Here is a 21,123-nt window from a genome sequence, read left to right as displayed (position 1 = left end):
GAAGTAGCACATGCTGCGAGACTGCTCGGCTTGTGGCTTATGTTACCTTGGTTGGCTCGGCTTGTGACGTTTGAAGGTGAGAGAGTCCCTTTTATAGAATAAGGGCTCACTCCTCAATACATAGATGATGGGCTAGAGTTGATGCTTTCTAATGATGGTGAGGGAGTCCCTTTTATAAAATAAGGGATCGCTCCTCAGTACATGAATAATGGGTTATGAGTGATGCTTGTGGTGAGACGGTTGCTCAGCTGACGGCGATGCTCTCTAACGAAGGTGAGGGAGTCCTTTTTATAGAATAAGGGCTCGTTCCTCAATACATGAATAATGTGCTAGAGTTGATGCTCGCGGCGAGGCGGTTGCTCAGTTGGCGGCAATACTCTCTAATGATGGTGAGGGAGTCCCTTTTATAGAATAAGGGCTCGTCCCTTCATACATAAGTAATGGGCTAAGTCCCCCGAGTATTTTTCATGAGGCCCAGTTGAGGCCCAATATATGGTACATAATGTAGTCCCTCAAGTCTTCGGTCAATAGAGTCTGTTGGCTGGAGACTTCAAATTGAATCCATGTATGGGCCGAAATGGCGGTTGTTCGGATGCGGTATTTGTATACCTTGCACTGAAGCTTTGTAGGTGAAGCTCTGTAAATGAAGCTTTGAAGTTAGAGCTCTGTAAATGAAGCTTTCGAAGCTTGAGCTTTTGTAAATAAAGCTTTTGAAGCTGATTGACATAAGTGATGCTCATGAATGTTTATGTTGATTGACATGAGTGATGCTCATGAATGTTTATGTATGATTGTCATGAGTGATGCTTATGAATGTTTATGTATGAATGACATGAGTAATGCTTATGTATAATTTGAAGTACTAGGCGTACTTTTGATCACTTGGTTGGTGGCATGAAGGAGAGTACGGGTTGTACATTTCATCACCTGGTTGGTAGCATGAATGGCTAGTTGCCAAATTAGAGTACGAGTTGTACATCTCATCATCTGGTTTGTGGCATGAATGGCTAGTTGCTAAATTAGAGTAAGGGTTATACATTTCATCACCTGGTTGGTGGCATGAATGGCTAGTTGCCAAATGATATTAGAGTACGGGTTGTACATTTCATCACCTGGTTGGTGGTAATAGTGGCGGGTTGCCGAATAATTTTGGAGTACTGGGCGTACTTTTGATGACCTGGTTGGTGCTATTTTGGGCTTATGGGCTTTCGCCCTCTACACAACATTCCAGCCCATTTACTTTGGGCTTTGCCGTTTTTTTTTTTTTTAATTTTTTTTTTTTACCCTCTGATGGGGTTTATACATATTACCCTCTGATGGGGTTTATACATATGTCTTCGAAAGATAACAAATTACATCATTCTGGTGGGGTGTTTATTCCTTGCTTTTGCAGCGTCCCCATGTGCCTCTCTTCTTCTTTTATTTTTTGCAGATGGCAGACAAGGAATGATAAGTACACTAATCTTATCTCGGCTTTTGCACGATTCCTCATGATCACAACCTCCACCACCTCTCCATACTTCCTGAAATATTCCTTGAGTCGTTTCTCATCTGTGTCCCAGGGAATCCTTATTTTTTTCTTTTCTTTTCCTTTACCTTGATCTCTCCACCTCCAGACACACTCACTTGCTTTTGCTTTTACTTTCCCACTGCACCTCCATTGTAGGCCCATGCTCTTCTCCCAAATCCTGATTTTACTGTTGCTCTTTTACCTGGTAAACCTTCCTGAATACTTGTTCGTTAGACATGAGCCAACTGCCTCCATCACTGCTTGATTAGTAAAATTTTCTGAGGCAATAAGCTTAAGATTCTTGAACCGTCGTTGCTTGGGTTCTGACGGGTCGAGGTAGGAGAGGATGCGGCAGTCGCCGGTGAGCTCCAGGGAGGGGATGTAGGTTCCGGTGAAGATGTCATTCTTCTCGACTTTCAAGACGTCGAAGAGCAACGGGAAGCTCTTGCTGTCGAGGAGGGCGACGACCTGGGACTTGTAGGTGACGGTGGGGCCCGGCGGCATGTTGACTGGAAAAAACCTAAAAGGGTAGGTTACCTGGCAGGAAGCTCTTCCCACTGGCTGCACTGTTGGATGATTGAAATTTTTGAATGGGTAGGTTATAGACCCATCAAAGGTGATGGGTGTCGGTCACAGCTCCCTCGTCGGGGACGATACCTTTCTTGGCAGCAACTGGAGTAAATGGGACTGTCATCGCGCCGTGTTCCATTATGACAAGGCAAACTTTAACGCCGGGACGGGTGGCATTAAGTGCTGTTAACATGGTTGTGTTAAAAACCAACATAATCGAAGCTCACATCCACATTGGATTTCATGGTTGTCTTGATCTGGGCAATTTCATCATCCAAATCCTCCGTTTTTGTCGAAAGCTTTGATAGTGTCATTAGCACTGAGACAACCTTGAAGGGCTTTCTGAGCACGGACCGTCGACGACCTTGAAGGGTTTTCTGAGCACGGAATGGCTTTCTGAGCACGGACCGTCGACGACCTTGAAGGGTTTTCTGAGCACGGAAGGGAGAGGAAGTGCATCGATACGACAGGCCTGGACCTCGTTGTAAACGGAGGTGAATCGGCCGGTGACATGTGCCGGAACTGACTCAACATCGGCAGCACCGCCGTTAGCAATCAGTGATGGTGGATGAATGAGTGGTTGATTTCTCTGATGTATGAGCGGCTGTCTGAAAGCTGACTGGAGCTTTTGCAGAGAGAGAATGGTGAAACAACGTCATGGAAGCTGTCTGGAGCTTTTGCTTTTGGACCGCGTCCCATGACTGGTGCAAGGGAGAAGTCACCAGCAAATTTGCTAGTTCAAGCCCCGTACTGCTAATTTGGTTGTTAATCTTCAGTAGTTTATGTAGAAATATGCTTCGCAGAGAGAGAATGGTGAAGCAACGTGAGAGCTGGACGACGTCGTTTGAGCTGGTGGGGGAACTAGGAGAGATGGAGCGAGATCTTATGAATCAGAAAGAAAGGTTTAGACTCATGGGTTCCCATCCAAAATTCAGCATATGATTTTTCTTGAGTTTTTTAGTTTTCCTTTCTGCAGTTTTGAGATATGGGTTTTGCAGTGACTTTTGTTTCTGGGTTTGTGTGATTTTGCAGATTCACGACGAATGTGAAAAAATGAAAGAGAACCGACATAACTTTTTGTGTCGTTTCCCACAGACGGCGTCAAATGTTGATGCACAAAACCGGATGGTCTTGGAACAACGTAAATCCGACCGTGAATCTGCATGTAACGTAAATGACACAAGAGTTATCGTGGTTCACCCCAAATGTTGATGCACAAAACCGGATGGTCTTGGAACAACGTAAATCCGACCGTGAATCTGCAAGAAATGTAAATGACAGAAGATGTATCGTGGTTCACCCCAAGGTTTGGGCTACGTCCACACTGATTGTATTATATTTCTCTGTTGAAGAGGGGGAGAGAGCTTAGAGCTTAGGGGATGTGAGGAGGCTTAGGGTTTGTGAGGGTGAGGAGGCCCTTTTATAGAATAAGGGCTCCTCCCCTAATTACATATTTGCCCATTCCTTTATTACATAATTACATTTAAGTCCCTCGAGTATTTATACGATGTCTAAATACGAGGCCCTAAATATGGTATAAACAGTAGTCCCCCAAGTCTTCAGTCAAGAGAGTCTTTTGGCTGGATACTTGAAATTCAGTCCATGTGTGGGCCGAAGTAACTAGATGTTGTCTTGAACTGATGTTCGATGTAAGGCGGTGCTCAATCTGAAATGATGCTCAACCAGAAGTAGCACATGCTGCGAGACTGCTCGGCTTGTGGCTTATGTTGCCTTGGTTGGCTCGGCTTGTGGCGTTTGAAGGTGATGGAGTCCCTTTTATAGAATAAGGGCTCACTCCTCAATACATAGATGATGGGCTAGAGTTGATGCTCTCTAATGATGGTGAGGGAGTCCCTTTTATAAAATAAGGGATCGCTCCTCAGTACATGAATAATGGGTTATGAGTGATGCTCGTGGCGAGACGGTTGCTCAGCTGATGGCGATGCTCTCTAACGAAGGTGAGGGAGTCCTTTTTATAGAATAGTGGCTCGCTCCTCAATACATGAATAATGTGCTAGAGTTGATGCTCGCGGCGAGGCGGTTGCTCAGCTGGCGGCAATACTCTCTAATGATGGTGAGGAAGTCCCTTTTATAGAATAAGGGCTCGCCCCTTCATACATAAGTAATGGGCTAAGTCCCCCGAGTATTTTTCATGAGGCCCAGTTGAGGCCCAATATATGGTACATAATGTACTGTTTATACCATATTTAGGGCCTCGTATTTAGACCTCGTATAAATACTCGAGGGACTTAAATGTAATTATGTAATAAAGGAAGGGGCAAATATGTAATTAGGGAAGGAGCCCTTATTCTATAAAATGGCCTCCTCACCCTCACAAACCCTAAGCCTCCTCACATCCCCTAAGCTCTAAGCTCTCTCTCCCTCTTCAACAGAGAAATATAATACAATCAGTGTGGACGTAGCCCAAACCTTGGGATGAACCACGATAACTCTTGTGTCATTTACGTTACATGCAGATTCACGGTCGGATTTACGTTGTTCCAAGACCATCCGGTTTTGTGCATCAACACAGCTTTAGAATAAGTTTTTTAGCTACGTTACTTGGAACTCGATTTTGATTCCACTTTGCCTTTTAAAACTTAAAAGTCACCACTTTACTCTTTCAAACTCAATACTCATTTCCACTTTGACTTGTTTCTATTATTCCGTTAAATAACTTGCCGACTCCTCTCTCTAGCTGTTGTGCATGCTTTCTTCAGATACCTTATCATTAGTTCCATTAATTTCGTTATTTTTTATATTTTTAGTTGAAAAAATAACATAAACAATCCCTGAGTTTTTTTTTTTTAAATTCTTTTAGAACAATTCGTGGACATAGTAGAGGTGTCAAACGGGCCATGGTAGATGAGGGATTTGAATTTCGTTTATGGGAAGAGGGAGATGATGAGAGATGGAGGATCAGAAAGAGATAGAAGCGTGGCATATTTAGAGTCGGAAATAACAGAAACAATGTAATGTGGAGTGAAATTTTGAGTTTCAAAAAATACATAAAACAGCAATCAAATTTCAGAGAACGTAATTAAAAATAAAGCCTAAACTTAATGGTTGTCAAACGGAATACATAAAACAGGTCAAGTGAATAATTGAGTTTTATTATAAAAGCCCTTGTAAATAAGTAGGTTCCTCCTATAAAAATCCAAACTCCAAGAGGAATTGCGTGTCGGTCTATAGGAAAGCCCAGCCCAATATAATAATGAGCCACCCAGCATTCACTTAACCCACCATATCCACAGATAGCCCAATCTGACTAAACCAATCTCGAATTGGACAGCGACAAACCTAAAACCCTAACACTATCTCTCTCCCCTTCTCTCTCCTCTCCCCCTCTCTCGGTCCTCTCTCTGTGCATACAATTGCGGCCACTTCAGGTATTCTCTCTCTATCTCTCTATCCCCGACTTCATTTCCAATCGGAAACCTTCTTCTGTTCGTAATTGCAACTGGTAGCAACCAAATCTGTACGAAGTTCTCCCTTTTTTTCGCGATATATAAATTTCACGATGAATCCCTCAAAAAGATTGGATTTTTTTTTATGTGATTTCGTGAAATCTGGGACGCCATGTGTTTCTCGGATCTTGGATTCAGGAAAAGTCAGAAAATTTATCCCCAGAAATATTCTGATTTGCCAAATTTTGCATTTTTTGGTGAAGTTTTACTGATTGTTTGATGATAGATGCATGGTGTTTCCGCATCGGGTGCGCGATATCACAGTTTTTTGGGGATGAAACGTTGAAGTGTGCCCTAAAATAACACAGTTTATCTGCATATGTTTTTGAATTGTGTGATTGATTGGTGGTCTAAGCAGAATGATTTGATTTTGATGTTTGTTAGCCGAGTTCAATTTTGACAAGATGGGAATTTTGTGGTTCAGGTCACTGTTGCATTGTGTGAGGCGGCTGGAGTTTTGAATTCAACATGGCGAATTTTGCAAAACCGGAGAATGCATTGAAGCGAGCCGAAGGTGAGATATGCCTGATTATGGCCTATTAGCTAATATGAATGTTTGATTAGTTAGTTTATAATTTTTGTTACTGAATTGTCCTAACCATTTATTGTCAGCATGTTACTGTTTCACTATATTAAGGTAAATTAGTAAACGAATAAATTTGGTTAAATCATGATGTTAATGACAGAGCTTCTTTAGAACACACGAGTGGTTTGCTACTGTATGTTGGTTTATGATAGTGATTGGGATATCAAATTTTTGTGCATCAATTATCTGGTTTCAGCATTGCCCTGTATATCTTAGTTGACAGTTATAATGTGTGGATGCAGAGTTGATCAATGTTGGGCAGAAGCAAGATGCTTTACAGTCGCTTCATGATCTTATCACTTCAAAGAGATACAGAGCTTGGCAAAAACCACTTGAAAAGATCATGTTCAAATATGTAGAGCTTTGTGTTGAATTGCGCAAGGGTAGATTCGCCAAAGATGGTCTCATCCAATACCGTATTATATGCCAGCAAGTTAATGTTAGTTCTTTGGAAGAAGTTATCAAGCATTTCATGCATCTATCTACTGAGAAAGCCGAGCAGGCCCGTACTCAGGCCGAAGCCCTTGAAGAAGCGCTTGATGTCGATGACCTTGAAGCTGATAAAAGGCCAGAAGATCTGATGCTGAGCTATGTCAGTGGTGAGAAAGGAAAAGATAGATCTGATCGTGAAGTTGTTACTCCCTGGTTCAAGTTTCTGTGGGAAACGTACAGGACAGTACTGGAGATCTTGCGAAATAACTCGAAGTTGGAAGCTCTTTACGCGGTAATTTGTTTCTTGTCCAGAACAAACTTTTGATACCATTATTTTGGTTGTTCTACTCCTTAAAATATTTCACCCATAAGTTGCATGGATTCTAGCTGTTAAAACCACTCGGTTACTGAAAATGCAGTTGTGGCATATTGAATTTCTCCAAGGTTCTAGTACTGAAATCAACTCAGTAATCAAATATTCATTTCTGGATTTTTGGTTGTTCTCCAAGGTTAATTGGTTGAGATTTAGCTAAATTTTTGTAGAAACCTTGTTCTTGCTTCGAAGGACGAAACTAAAGGAATTCAATCAATCAGTAGTAAAATCCAGCTGATGTTTACTTAAACTTGTTTAACACTTCATAGTTCTTTCAAAATACTAATATGGAACCTTTTCTCATGCCAATTACCAGTGGAGTTGGAAGGATACACTTTATAGTTTTGCATTATACCTGGATTTTGTTCTAGCTAGGTTTTGTTACAGAAAGATTAGTGGTATTTCTTTTCGATCTTTCCACATAATGGTGCTATGTTTTTTTTTATTATCATGATCTACTTTTGTTGTTTGTGTTAAATAGTATTGTACAAATAATGTTATTGTAATACTTAATATTTCTGGTACATGAAAGAAACTGTGGAGTCTTATTGCAATCTTTAATCTTTAGATGACGGCACATCGAGCATTCCAGTTCTGCAAACAATATAAGAGAACGACAGAGTTTCGCAGGTTATGTGAAATCATCAGGAACCATCTTGCGAATCTGAACAAATATAGAGATCAAAGGGACCGACCTGACCTGTCTGCACCTGAGAGCTTGCAGCTGTACTTGGACACAAGATTTGAGCAGTTGAAGATGGCCACTGAGCTTGAACTGTGGCAGGTGTCTAAATTGTTTTTAAAGTTTTTATTAAGCGTGGATTCTGTGAACAAATTGAAAAATCTTTCTATCTGCTTGTAAGTCCTGTCTATTTCTCACAATAGGTTTTTCATGAATGTGTTTGCAGGAAGCGTTTCGTTCCGTTGAAGATATTCATGGCTTGATGTGCATGGTCAAGAAAACACCTAAAGCGTCCTTGATGGTGGTTTATTATGCCAAATTGACAGAGATATTTTGGATTTCAGCTAGCCATCTTAATCATGCTTATGCATGGTTCAAGCTTTTTACACTGCAAAAGAACTTTAACAAGAACCTTAGCCAGAAGGATTTGCAACTGATAGCATCATCTGTAGTTTTGGCTGCACTATCAGTTCCACCCTATGATCAAACACGTGCTGCATCGCATTTGGAACTTGAAAATGAGAAAGAACGCAATTTGAGAATGGCTAATCTCATTGGGTTTAATCTTGAACCAAGAGTTGACAGAGGAGATGTGGTATTGTCATTTTCCAGTGTTTTTCTTATGATTCCATCTTTTTTAGTTCTCCTTTCTGACCATCTGTTTTGTGCGCAGCTGTCAAGATCAGCTCTTCTCTCAGAATTGGTAAGTTTGCTGTGTTGTCGTTATTTACAGTCAATTGAGCTTGAGTTCCTTTTTCTTCTGAGGAACATTAGCAAAAACTTTTCTTAGTAATAAAGCCAATGCTTCTCCGTAATGTTGTGTGATTTTCATACCATGACAATTTTGTATCATGTTGAGATTTTATCTTTTTGGTACTGTGGATGAAAGTTGGCTTTTATTTTGTCATATATGCCTCTGTGATATCATTTCCTTATGTGGTATTACTTATTAGTACACAGTACTCAGTAGTGTTTTTTTTTTTTCAAATTTTAATAGCTGTTGAGATTTGCTAATCATAAAGTGGTATTTGGGAATATATATTTGCAGACCATAAAGGAAATAATTTTTTTTTTCATGTTTCAAATGTTTTCTAAATGTGTATGGTTTGCCCACCGTAGGATATTTTGTCTTTTGTTAAGTTGCAAGTAATATGATCTGATTTTGGTTTCATTTCCAGGTCTCAAAGGGTGTGTTGAGCTGTGCAACCCAGGAAGTTAAAGATCTTTACCATCTCGTGGAGCATGAATTCCTACCCCTAGATCTTGCTATAAAGATGCAACCACTGTTGACCAAAATCTCAAAACTTGGGGGTAAGCTGTCTTCAGCATCTTCTGTTCCAGAAGTGCAACTGTCTCAATATGTTCCTGCCCTTGAAAAGCTTGGTACTCTGAGGTTGCTCCAGCAGGTGTGTTGAATATTTGTTACCTTCAATGATTTGTAGTAGTATCTCTGAGTTCGTATAAATTTTAACATACTTGTTGATTCTTCCCTCTACAATTTTCAGGTCTCCCAAGTGTATCAGATAATGAAGATTGAATGTCTATCTCAGATGATCCCATTTTACGACTTTTCTGCTGTTGAGAAGATTTATGTGGATGCTGTTAAACATAACTTCATAGCTATGAAAGTTGACCATATGAAGGGTGTTATGTTGTTTGGTAACTTGGTAAGTTAGAGCTTGCAGACAGTATTTTCATCATTTTCCAAGCTGTACAAGTCACGGACTGACTGTTTTCTCACTAACTTTTTCAGGGTCTGGAATCTGATGGGCTTAGAGACCACCTGACTAATCTTGCCAAGTCTCTAAATAAGGCTAGGTCTATGATGTACCTTCCAGTTAAGGGAGCGTCAAAACTAGCTGAAATTCTGCCTTCTTTAGCTGATACTGTTGATAAGGAACACAAAAGGCTTCTTGCTAGGAAATCAATCATCGAGAAAAGGAAGGAAGACCAAGAACGTCAGCTTCTGGAAATGGTAAGTCTCTGTTTACATATACCTTGAGTTGCAATTAGTAATAGTACGGGAATGGACAAATCATAGACTAAGCTTTCAATCTTCCAGGAACGTGAGGAAGAGTCTAAGAGGCTCAAACTACAGAAAATAACTGAAGCAGCAGAACAGAAGAGGCTTGCTGAAGAAGCAGAACAAAGGAAGAATCAAAGGATCCTAAAGGAAATAGAGGAGAAAGAAATTGATGAAGCACAGAAGCTCCTTCACGAAGTACGCAGTAAAAAGAAAGGAAAAAAACACATTTTGGATGGAGTAAGTGAAAGTTTTCTCATGAATTATGGTTTAGATGGAAGACCCGATCTTTATCTATATTATTTGTGTACAGGAAAAGGTGACTAAGGCATCTTTAATGGAGTTGGCCCTGAGTGAACAGCTCAGGGAGAGGCAAGAAATGGAGAAGAAGTTACTAAAACTTGGGAAAACAATGGACTACTTGGAAAGAGCAAAAAGAGAAGAGTCTGCTCCTCTAATTGAAGCTGCATATCAACAACGTTTAGTTGAAGAGCAGTTGCTTCATGAACGCGAACAAACGGTATATGTTGTGGTTACATTTTTGTAATTAGCTTACCAACTAAATCTATCCATTATATAATACTCTTGTCTTAAAGTTCAGTTTTCACTTTAAACTGCATCTTTCCTCAATGTTGGCCATGGCCTGCGGTTTCTTCCTTTTATTTTCTGCTGATTTTGGCCATTTTAATGACTGCATTATCATTTCTTTTTCTTTCTTAAAATTTGTGTTTATTTTGTCTTTCTGCCTTGTATGCTAACCGTAATTCAATATTTTGCTTTAACAGCTGGAAGTTGAGCTGAGCCAACAGCGCCATGAAGGAGATCTGAAGGAGAAGAATAGGCTATCACGGATGATGGACAATAAGGTGAGTTTGCAGTTTTATGTGGCCTAACTATGGAGGATTGCTCAGAAAAAGAGTTGACACTTCTGATCTTCATTTTTAACATAGATGGATATGTCTAGATTATATATACTGCCCTAAAAAATGTGCATGCTCTAATCCTGGGGAGAGAGATAACGTATGCATGCACAAGAATTTCTTTTACTATAAACAAAATTATTGTGAGTTTTTTTTTCTTTTTGGCAGACTATCTTCCAGGAAAGGGTGTTGCATCGTAGGCATGAAGAATACGAGAGGAGGAGGGCAGAGAGAGAGGAACAGATTAGCCAACTGATTTGGGCCAGGAAGCAAGAGAGGGATGCCAAGCGAAAGAAGATATTCTTTGTGCGGTCTGAAGAGGAGAGACTGAGGAAGCTTCGTGAAGAAGAGGAAGCACGCAAGCGTGAAGGTAGTTGTCCTCCCTGACTATTTACTGCTTTACTGTTTCTGATTCCTCTTAACTGTTTCTTGGCTAATTAGGGAAACATTGTTGAGTAACTTTACTTTCGATGATGGCTCTTGCGGTTGTTATGTCTTGTTAGTATTGTCTTCTGATGTGCATCCATCATTGCTGCTTTGAACCATGCAGAAGCTGAGAGGAAAAGAAAGGAAGAGGCGGAGCGCAGGGCCAAACTGGATGAGATAGCTGAAAAACAGAGGCAAAGAGAGAGGGAATTGGAAGAAAAAGAAAGGCTAAGGAAAGAAGCACTTTTGGGGAAACCAGCTGAGGTTCCTAGGCCTGTTGAGCCACGTGCGGAGCCTGCTGTTGCTCCTGCTGCTGCTGCTGCCGCTGCACCTGCTCCTGCTGCTGCCGCTGCACCTGCTCCCGCGAAATATGTACCCAGACACCTTCGACAAAGGGGAGCTGAGGCACCCGGGCAGGCTCCTCCAGAGCCCGACCGATGGGGAAGCAGGCCAGATGACCGCCTACCGCCTTCAAGTGATAGGTGGCGCAGCGGCAGCGATGAGCGCAGACCCCCCTTTGGTAGCAGCGGCGCAAAGTGGTCTTCATCCAGGGGTCCAACCCGCTGATTATGCGGAGTTTTGGTCTCTCATTTCTTGATCCCGGGGCAATTTGATTTTGTTTAAGCAGGGAGTGCTCCGGGTTTGGACTAAGAAGTGGTCATTTAAATCGAAGTAATAGACAAACTAGAGTGGATATAACCTTTGCGTTAAGTTAAATTCTTTCTTCGCCTGTTTCGTTGCCAACTTACGAGCCTCTTCTCCGTCGAGTTTGAATGCTCTGTTCTCGGTCGAATGCTCGTTGTAATCTTGAAAATTCAGAGACTTGAAGTTGATTTTGTTCTCACCATGCGTATTTAGATTCTCACAAAGCCTGCTTCTCTGGATGGTGGTTTCCCATTGTTCTTCGTTGCCAACTTTTCAATGTTGTGAATACCAAGTTCTCAACTTACAGAAAACGGTGTTGCTCTTTAAGCCACTTTAGCTACAAAATCCAAGACCCATAAAATTTTGGTTTTCGAATTTTCTTTTCAAGAGCAAAACTGGTTTCCAAAATTTGAAAAAGAAAAGAAAAGATGTAACGTGCGTAAATTAAGTCCGGCGACAATATTATGTTTAGCTTTGTAGTGTGAATTTCGTGCAAAGATTTAATAGTTTGTAAAAGACTAATCAAATCTCTATATGTAAATGAAATTATTAATTTTTCGGACTACTAAATGATACTCGTAATAAAAATAAAATTGGAGTAAATTTGGGATTAAGAACATTTATTTTTATTTTTATTTATTATTAAGGAGGCTCGTTTATCTCGCATCTCCCCCGCTCGGTCTCGCCTCCTGACACCTAAACCCTCCTTGAACCCTCCACAGTCCACACTCCTTCCCAATTCGATTTCCCTGCACTGACTGAGTTTTTCAGCAGAGAAAATGAGTTCAGTCGCTGCCAGATTCGTCAAGTTTATGAGGGTCTCCGTTCCTTCCTCGCCTACCTCCTCATTTGGTTCTCTCTCCCCTCTCTCTCTCTCTCTCTCTCTCTCTCTCTCTCTCTCTCCCCCCCCAAAATATTATTATTTTGTTGCTCATTGCTGATTTCTTATTTGGTATTTGCTTAAAGTTTTGATTTTTGTTAATGGGTTGGGTTCAAACCCCTTCTAAATGGAAGATAATTTTCCCCAATGCAATTTTCTGCAAAATTTGATGATCTTGTTGGTTAGTTTGCTGTATTGTTTTGAATCTTATGTTTCCAGAGATGGGTTTAGTCCAGAAAAGCATTTTCAATAACATGTTGCATAAAATTCGGCATGATTGCATGTTTTTCGAAGAACAATTTTCTTAGTATTACAGCAGTTGGTGTTTATGTTGACTTTTACAATTATTACAGCAGTTGGTGTGCAAAGAAGCTCAAAGTTGTGGTTCTCGAGCACCCCATCTGATTCTGACATTGGTAACGATGACACAAAGAACAATGTGGCAGAAGATGATTTTGATGACTTTATTGGTGCGAAGAAAGATGTGAATTTGCAACCCCAAGGTGTTGATCCCAGGAGGGGATGGGGATATCGTGGTGTGCACAAGGTATTTCATATGTCGTTTCAGTAGAAAACAAAAACGTAATTGTTACTCATGTGTATGTTAACGAGTTGTCGTGTGCATATAGATTTACTTAGAAGTTTACAAATACGAGTGCATTATGTTATAACTTGTATAAGATCTTTAAGGTCTCACGGAAAAAAAATTATATTCCATTGGGGATGCTAAGACACAGAAACAACATAAAGATTCGGTAGTAATTTATCTTTAGTTTTTATATGAGCAATCAAAAGGTTGAGTAGGGATATGCTCTTCATATGTTTATGCTAGGCTCTGCTGAATTTATGTAGGCAATTATCTGTGGAAAAGTTGGGCAAGCCCCTGTGCAAAAGATCTTGAGGAATGGTCGAACTGTAACCATCTTCACGGTTGGGACGGGAGGCATGTTCGACCAAAGGGTAATGGGAGCAAAGGACTTGCCAAGACCTGCTCAATGGCATCGAATTGCTGTGCATAATGAAGCACTTGGGGCTTATGCGGTTAAACAAGTGGTTAAGAAGTATGTGTCCATTTTTTAGTATGAACGAATGTCTCTATATGTTGTGTCTGTAACGGTTGGAGGTTTTCTGCAGTGCATCAATTTATGTCGAGGGTGACATTGAAACTAGAGTTTACAATGACAGCATCAATGGTGAAGTGAAACATATTCCAGAGATATGTATTCGTCACGATGGTATAAAAACCAACATTTTCTTTTCCATTTATTTTACTAAATGTTATTTTTTTAGTTCGGTTTTCTTTGCTCTGCGGTTCTTTTGGATTGAATGGTGTTTCATATGTTTACTTTTGCTATGTATTCCAAAATTTGTTGTGACGATAACTTGAAAGGATATAGTAATCTTAGAAGGAATATTGTTGATGCCCGAAATACATTGAGTTTAAGCTTTCATTAACAGATGAATAAACATGGCCACGAGGATTCATATTTTTTGTCCCTGTTCTGCATCAATAGAAAGTGCTGATATGGCAAATAAGATTGAAAGGATCAACATCGATGTTTAGGCTGATTCCGTAGATAGTTGAAAGGTCTACCCCATCCCTCCAATCTTTCATAAACAAGTGTAGAAATTGAAAACATATTCATGTAGCCTGATATATAGGCTGATTCCATAGATGCTATATTATTCATTTGTTCTCCTTCCATATTGGCAGTGTGAAATTTCTTAATAGTGTGATATACATCTTACAGGGAAGCTTCGTCTTATAAAGACTGGAGAAAGCATCAGCAGTATATCCTTGGATGATCTGCGTAAGTTCCTTTACTTCTTTTAACATCTAAACTGATGTCATGCCCAACCTGTAAACAGTAATGTACTCCTGTGCTATCCCGAGTTGAGACTCGGGTTGGATACTTAAATTACGTGTAATCATTGTTACTTGTGTGCTTCCGCTGAAGTTTTTCAGACCAACCACCGTAGGTTACACCATTCCATCTTTTGACATTGATTTTGATCAACGTGCTCATCGATTACTTGCAGGAGAAGATTTGCTTTAGCTAATGGAACAATTGATTGGCACATTTGGGAAAACTCTGCTTTGGAAACGAAACCTAGCTCAAGCCACTTTTGTTAAACACATGTTACATTTGCGTGTCCAGTCTGGTTGTAACCCGGGAAAGAAAAATTTATGGAGTTTTGTTCTTCTAATGTGTTGATATATCACTCAGTTTATTAGTCTGCTCTTCATTGCTTTCTTACTCCAGTGAGTGAAGCCATTTATCCTTTCCTCTCGTTCGGAGAACGGAGCGTTCTTAACGATTGAGATCTTGTAAAGATTATTAATGTTCTTAAATCCCATTAATGAAGTTATATATTGTTCCTTCAACCATTTTAGAGCCTGGTTCGAAGTGCTTCTCTAGAAAGCACTTCTACATAAAAGCGCCTATTAGAAGCACAGCTGTGTTCTTAATAAAAAAGCACTTCTACCCAGTTTTTCCTGTTATGTGCTTCTTGAGCGTGTGTTTCTTTCAGAACGCACTTCAAGAGTTTTTTTTGTAACTCAAAAAGACTTTTTTAACTTTTTCAGTTAAATATTATGAGAAGTATTTTTGATGAAATAGACGTGCTTGTTATTTAAAAGCATTTTTAAACATGCCTACCGTCTTACTATATGGATTCAAAAAATGAAAAACAAAAAAAACCATTTGTTTCCATTTACTTTGCCTATCCTTGTTCTCCTCATAACCTAGTTATACACACCTTTAAATTATATGTTTTATGCAAGTGAGCCTGAAAGAATTAAACTCAAAATTTCAAGTTTAAAGATTAAAAATTTAATTAACAAAAGTTGTTTGTGGATGGTTTACTGGTCCGTGTATAAACCACTTGTTCTTTCAAAAAACGAGTTATTATTAGCTTAATTCCTTACAATATAAGATACAATTTTCAGTAGATTTTACACATGTCAACAACCTAGTATTTACACATGATTGCACTACTTTTTTTCTTTTGCACATTAATTTGTGACATCCCACATCGCCCAGGGGAGTGATCCTTAAATGTATATTCTCATTCCTACCTAGCACTAGGTCTTTTGGGAGCTCACTAGCTTCGGGTTCCATAGGAACTCCGAAGTTAAGCGAGAAGGAGGCCAGAGCATTCCCAGGATGGGTGACCCATTGGGAAGTTGCTCGTGAGTTCTCAAAAACAAAACCGTGAGGGAATGGTAAGCCCAAAGCGGACAATATCGTGCTACGATGGTGGATCGGGCCCGGGATGTGACAAATGGTATCAGAGCCAATCCCTGGCTGGAAGTGTGCTGACGAGGAGGTATGACCCCTAAGGGGGGTAGATTGTGACATCTCACATCGGCCAGGGAAGTGATCCTTAAATGTATATTCTCATCCCTACCTAGCACTAGGTTTTTTGAGAGCTCACTAGCTTCGGGTTCCGTAGGAACTCTGAAGTTAAGCGAGAAGGAGGCCATGTCACTCTCAGGATGGTAAGCCCAAAAACAAAACCGTGAGGGAATGGTAAGCCCAAAGCAGACAATATCGTGCTACGATGGTGGATCGGGCCCGGGATGTGACAAATGGTATCAGAGCCAATCCCTGGCTGGAAGTGTGCTGACGAGGAGGTCTGACCCCTAAGGGGGGTGGATTGTGACATCCCACATCGGCCAGGGAAGTGATCCTTAAATGTATATTCTCATCCCTACCTAGCACTAGGTTTTTTGGGAGCTCACTGGCTTCGGGTTCCGTAGGAACTCTGAAGTTAAGCGAGAAGGAGGCCATGTCACTCTCAGGATGGATGACCCACTAAGAAGTTGCTTGTAAGTTCCCAAAAACAAAACCGTGTAGGAATGGTAAGCTCAAAGCGGACAATATCGTGCTACGATGGTGGATCAGGCCCAGGATGTGACAAATTTGTTTATCTATATTAATTTAATTTTAATTTATTTATTTAACTAAAAAATATGAGTACTAAGGAGTCGCGGCTTAATGTTTTAAATTCACAGTTCTTAAATTATACAGTTGGAACTTTGTCCTTTGCTTGATCACAGAGTGTATGTTGCTTTATGGAGGCCACTTTAGGAAATGGGTGACCCACCGCCCCTCAAAGGGAAATCGGAGTCGGATTCTCTGCCCTTCTACTTTTCCTGTCCTCTTGTACTTTTTTATTTGTGTGATCATGGTTAAGTCACGTTAACATTTTATATTACTATTCATTTTTGTCTTATTATCTCTATAAAAAATAATATAAAATGTGAACGTGGCTTAACCGTGACCACACAGAACAGGAGGGCACGAGAAGTGGAAGGGCAGAGAATCTACCTCAAAAAAAAGAGGAGAAATGCTAAGGATACTCTCTTAAGTGTACTTTCAGACTCTCAGTCACTTCACTATCTTAACACAATAATTTATAATGTTAGCACAAAAATTATGCTAAAAATATAAAATGACAGAATTTCACATTTTAGAAAATCTCATTAGTATTTCTCATTAAAAAAAAACCAAAAACGTCCTTGGAAATTGGAAAGTAGGACTAGAACTGGTGTGACCTTGATTGATTGGTGATTTTCCAATGCGTTTGTAACTTTGTCTCTTGGTTGACCCCAAAGTGTATGCTGCTTTATGGAGGCCACTTTAGGAAATGGGTGCCCCACTGCCCCTCGAAAGGGAAAAAGAAGAGAAATGGTAAGAGACTCTCTTAAGTGATTCTTGACTCTTTGACACTTTACTATCTTAGCATAATAATTTATAATATTAACATAAAAATTATGCTAAAAACATAAGGTGGTAGATAATTTTATATTTGATAAAATCTCCTTAACATTTCTCGAAAAAAAAAAAAACCAAAAACTTCCTTGGAAATTGGAAAGTAGGACTAGGACTGGTGTGACTTTAATTGATTGGTGATTTTCCAATGTGTTTGTTACACGAGATGATACATCACGTGCTATTATATAAGTGGAGAGATACTTGAAAATAAAACTTTCTTCCAATTATACAATAACATGTGATGTACAACCAGTGTATCGGGCACACTGAAAAATTTCTCTAATGTTAAAGAGACTATTAACTCAAACAATAATTTGTAAACTATATGATCTGGTTGATGATTATGTTATTATTAATCAACACGTACTTATTTTTTATTGGTAAAAATCACATATTCTACAAATATGATCTAAATATTAGTATGTCCACCATTACTTTTTATCTTAACCCAAATGTCCTTGAAACGTATTAACAAAACGATAGTCTACATTAAATTAATTTAAATCATAGAAAGATGGATTCGAATTTGAACGAAAGATGGAGTGCGGCCTGTAGAGCACATGTAACGCACAGTTGGGTTGCTCGCGCAGCGAATCTCTCTCTCTCTCTCTCTCTTTATCTAAAGATATCTAGAGAGAGATGTGAAAGTACTCTCACGAATGGGACGAAAATGTGAATTCAGACTCGAAATCTATTTTAACATGGTGAGGTTTTAGTTGATCTTTGAAAATCGATTAACCTAGTTGATCTTAACCTTTGCTTTCTCTCTTGTTTTCTTTCCAAATTAATTGCCACTTGCTATTTCCTCTCAGGTTTATAAATTTTAACGAATAGGAAAGCAGGGGCATGGTGGAGGAAAATTCTAGATGCAATATAATATATGACAAACCAATAGTTGAATTCAGCTAATTAGCTTCACCCTTCATGGGTGCCAAGCCTTAAAAAGTATCAATGCTTTTGGTAATTAGGATTTGATTATTCAAACCCATTTCCTAAGATCTCTTCATCAAATTCTTAATACACTAACAGCTGTTGGCACACCACCTTAACCATTATTCAATTTCAAAGAGGACGTTACTTTCACACCCATATAATTGATGATACAATTTTTTTTGGCAAAGTGATGTTTACCTACTCGAATTTAAGGAAAGGAGGCCAATGACACTACCTATGTGGTATTGTTTGTCATTTTTAATTGGGAGGTTTCGGTTTTAGTTTGCCATAAATGGCGTGGTCAATACCTAATAATGATTGACCTGTTGTGTTGTTTAGCATTAGGCAATCCTTCACACTCGTAATATCCTTCACACTGCCATTTGTTCCCCCGCAGCTGGCTGAGATGATGGCAGCAAGGGACGCGGCTATGTTTGTCAAGGAGTGGCAATTCCTAGCTTCGGTTCTTGAAGGTGATGCATTGTTTGTGATGGCAGGACTAAAAAATGAAGGAAGTGATGACACCTCACATTTTGAAACATTCTAAATGACACGCGGTCAATTGTTTATTCATTGCCAAAGTGGAAGGTTGAATTTAGTGAAAGCGAGACAAACAAGGTGGCACACAGGCTAGCGCGTATGAGCTTGAGTTATTGTAACACTGTGACTTGATTTGAAGAACCTGACGTAATTCTTGATCTTCTCTTTGAGGATAGTAATTCCTAATTAATTATGTTGGTGCAGGACACTCTTTTCCCTTTCGACTGGGTTGAAAATCCCGGCAAGATTTTTATCAAGACCCTTTGTTAGCACCCTATCCTCATTGATGTACGTGCTTATTAATGAATATCGTACCCTTTCAAAAAAATTATCGTTGTATGCAAAAAGAAAAGAAAAAGGAAGCCGAATTAGGAATTTAAGATATAAAGAAATGGAAAAACAACCTTAGCCAACTATCGTAACTCACATATGGCGAGATTCTACTAGTACTAAGTGTAGATATTTTAAGATCCCATATTGATAAACTAATTAGAGAAACACTAAGTCCAATTGACTCTCTCAAAGTGAGGTTTTCTATGGACTCTTTGTCATCTCACAATTTAATGTTAATTTATGTGTCAACATTATAAACATTGTGCTAAAAGTATGAGGTAACATAGAGTCTATAGAGAGTCCTACTATTGAGAAAGTCCCCTTAGGATTTCTCAACTAATTGATCCCTGTGATGATAAACCCTATAAATAGACATTTAATTCTCAGCATTTCTTGCATCCTCTCACTTCTACAATGGTTTTGAAATCTTTTGTGTTCATGGTCGTCAGCCTCGCGATCACCATCAAAACATTCCATGTTTCAGCTCTTGATGCTTGCCCTAAATGTGGCAACATGGAAGTTCCATACCCTTTTAGCACAGACGACACGTGCGGGGACTCAAGTTACAAACTCTACTGCAACAACAATGGAGTTCTTGAGTTCCAGTCAGCTGAAGGCTTCGGCTACAAGGTCCTAAGCATTGACCTAGCTACTCAGAAGCTCATCATAAAACCACCTGATCTCGTACAGGATGACGACATGTGTCGCACTACTGATTTCTCTTCAGAAGGTCTGAGACTTGATGAAAACTTGCCCTTCAACGTGTCTACCCGGAACACCGTCATACTGCTCAACTGCTCCGACAATCTTCTCCGATCGCCTCTCAACTGTTCTTCAAACAGCCTCTGTAGGGTTTTTGAGGATAAAATGTTGGAGGGGAGGAATAATGCATGCAAAAGCAGGCTGTGCTGCCATTACTTGAAAGACTCGCACATGACGTCGTATATGATTAGGGTTAGGGTTGGAGGGTGCACTGCTTATACTTGTGTGGTCGATATTCAACCCCAAGATCCTGCTGATAAATGGAACTATGGCATTGAGCTGCAGTGGATGCCTCCTAACTGAGTCCATCGTGATGTTCCAAGTTACTCCCAAATGATGTTGTTTTCTAGTAAGATGTTTCTCTTGTTCTTAGTTGCTTTCATGCATGGTTTCATGTTTAAATTTGTCATGTGTTGCTTTGGTAAGGGAAATGTAAGAGCTTGTTTCGAAGCGGTCTTACCAGTTATTGAGTCGAGTTTTTTTTAATGTAGTTTCATAGATATGAAAATCATAAATATATCAATAAAAAGCCACTAGTGCGGCTGCTTAACATAAGTGGCCTTACCATTTATAGAATTAAATAAGTAATTAATTTTGAACTTTTAAACCGACAAAATAAAACCAATTAGAAATAATAGTGGGGCTCCAAATACAGCCAGAACGGAGTTTTGTAAGTTCAAACATTTTTGAAAAATTCTGGAAGAATTTTAAGAAACTTATGGTGAGGAGAAAATTCCACAAAATTGGATTTATAATGGTTTTTGTAGCATTTGGCAAACACATTAAAACCGTGATGGAATTTTTTTTTTTTTGTGAAAAAAAGCAAGGAAGATATTACAAGCCATTTAGAAGCAGGCTTACCATTTACAGCAATTTCACCCTTTAGGGCAAATGATTGTACATGCAATTAAGCAATAGATAATTATTTACTTGGTGAATAGTAATTACCCGAGTGCAACTCCACCTCTTAATTCTCTCTCCTCCTCTCCATCCCCATCCCCATCTCCCTTCTCTACTGCTTTCTGTCAACCTCTGCTACGGTTTTCTGGTTTTGTGCTTTTCTGTTTTGGGCCCCAAAGTTTGCGTTGGGCTCTTTTTTGTGTTGCTATGGAGGTCTATACATTTGTTTTGTACCCTCATTGTAAATGAGCCTCCATCTATGTATATGTGTGTGATTGGTAGTAATATTTACCTTTGATAAAAAAAAAAAAAAGGATGTGATATCCACATATTTTTTTACTTCTCACACACCTTTTTAAT

At 39.6% G+C, this 21,123-nt stretch overlaps 3 protein-coding genes across 5 annotated transcripts; all 3 read left to right on the top strand.

Annotated features, from left to right (window-relative positions):
* The first annotated feature begins 5,321 nt into the window (after positions 1-5,321).
* On the top strand, positions 5,322-11,833 carry LOC103433891 (eukaryotic translation initiation factor 3 subunit A-like). 2 transcript variants are annotated; one of them, XM_008372181.4, is made up of 14 exons: positions 5,322-5,469; positions 5,972-6,061; positions 6,376-6,857; positions 7,507-7,722; positions 7,847-8,215; positions 8,294-8,323; positions 8,799-9,026; positions 9,126-9,287; positions 9,374-9,595; positions 9,683-9,883; positions 9,957-10,163; positions 10,429-10,509; positions 10,732-10,933; positions 11,114-11,833. In XM_008372181.4, the coding sequence occupies exons 2-14, from the start codon at positions 6,016-6,018 to the stop codon at positions 11,554-11,556; spliced, it is 2,889 nt and encodes a 962-aa protein (XP_008370403.3). In that variant the 5' UTR covers positions 5,322-5,469; positions 5,972-6,015; the 3' UTR covers positions 11,557-11,833. The 2 variants fall into 2 exon arrangements, with proteins under 2 accessions (XP_008370403.3, XP_017187197.3); XM_017331708.3 differs by lacking the exon at positions 5,322-5,469 and adding an exon at positions 5,473-5,558.
* A 396-nt stretch (positions 11,834-12,229) lies between these two features.
* LOC103433890 (single-stranded DNA-binding protein, mitochondrial-like) lies at positions 12,230-14,900 on the top strand. 2 transcript variants are annotated; one of them, XM_008372179.4, is made up of 6 exons: positions 12,230-12,486; positions 12,868-13,061; positions 13,367-13,575; positions 13,649-13,749; positions 14,266-14,325; positions 14,555-14,900. In XM_008372179.4, exons 1-6 carry the CDS (start codon positions 12,414-12,416, stop codon positions 14,569-14,571), a joined length of 654 nt encoding a protein of 217 aa, XP_008370401.1. In that variant the 5' UTR covers positions 12,230-12,413; the 3' UTR covers positions 14,572-14,900. The 2 variants fall into 2 exon arrangements, with proteins under 2 accessions (XP_008370401.1, XP_008370402.1); XM_008372180.4 differs by having other exon boundaries at positions 12,258-12,486; positions 12,871-13,061.
* A 4,609-nt stretch (positions 14,901-19,509) lies between these two features.
* Positions 19,510-20,329, top strand: LOC103434082 (wall-associated receptor kinase-like 20). The gene has a single exon (XM_017331992.3). The coding sequence runs from the start codon at positions 19,516-19,518 to the stop codon at positions 20,164-20,166; it is 651 nt and encodes a 216-aa protein (XP_017187481.2). The 5' UTR covers positions 19,510-19,515; the 3' UTR covers positions 20,167-20,329.
* Positions 20,330-21,123: the final 794 nt, after the last annotated feature.

The sequence above is a fragment of the Malus domestica genome, chromosome 04, assembly GCF_042453785.1.
Source record: "Malus domestica chromosome 04, GDT2T_hap1".
Lineage (NCBI taxonomy): Eukaryota > Viridiplantae > Streptophyta > Magnoliopsida > Rosales > Rosaceae > Malus > Malus domestica.
The sequence above is the reverse complement of the archived record's forward strand: the minus strand, read 5'-3'. Positions and strand labels throughout refer to the sequence as shown.

Excerpts from the sequence above, each read along its gene's own strand:
- LOC103433891 (XM_008372181.4), top strand. The coding sequence starts at position 6,016 with ATGGCGAATTTTGCAAAACCGGAGAATGCATTGAAGCGAGCCGAAG. Across the intron at positions 7,723-7,846 it reads CTGAGCTTGAACTGTGGCAG|GAAGCGTTTCGTTCCGTTGA; the intron begins GTGTCTAAATTG and ends ATGTGTTTGCAG. Across the intron at positions 9,027-9,125 it reads CTCTGAGGTTGCTCCAGCAG|GTCTCCCAAGTGTATCAGAT; the intron begins GTGTGTTGAATA and ends TACAATTTTCAG.
- LOC103434082 (XM_017331992.3), top strand. The coding sequence starts at position 19,516 with ATGGTTTTGAAATCTTTTGTGTTCATGGTCGTCAGCCTCGCGATCACC.
- LOC103433890 (XM_008372179.4), top strand. The coding sequence starts at position 12,414 with ATGAGTTCAGTCGCTGCCAGATTCGTCAAGTTTATGAGGGTCTCCGTT. Across the intron at positions 13,576-13,648 it reads GTTAAACAAGTGGTTAAGAA|TGCATCAATTTATGTCGAGG; the intron begins GTATGTGTCCAT and ends GGTTTTCTGCAG. Across the intron at positions 13,750-14,265 it reads GATATGTATTCGTCACGATG|GGAAGCTTCGTCTTATAAAG; the intron begins GTATAAAAACCA and ends TACATCTTACAG.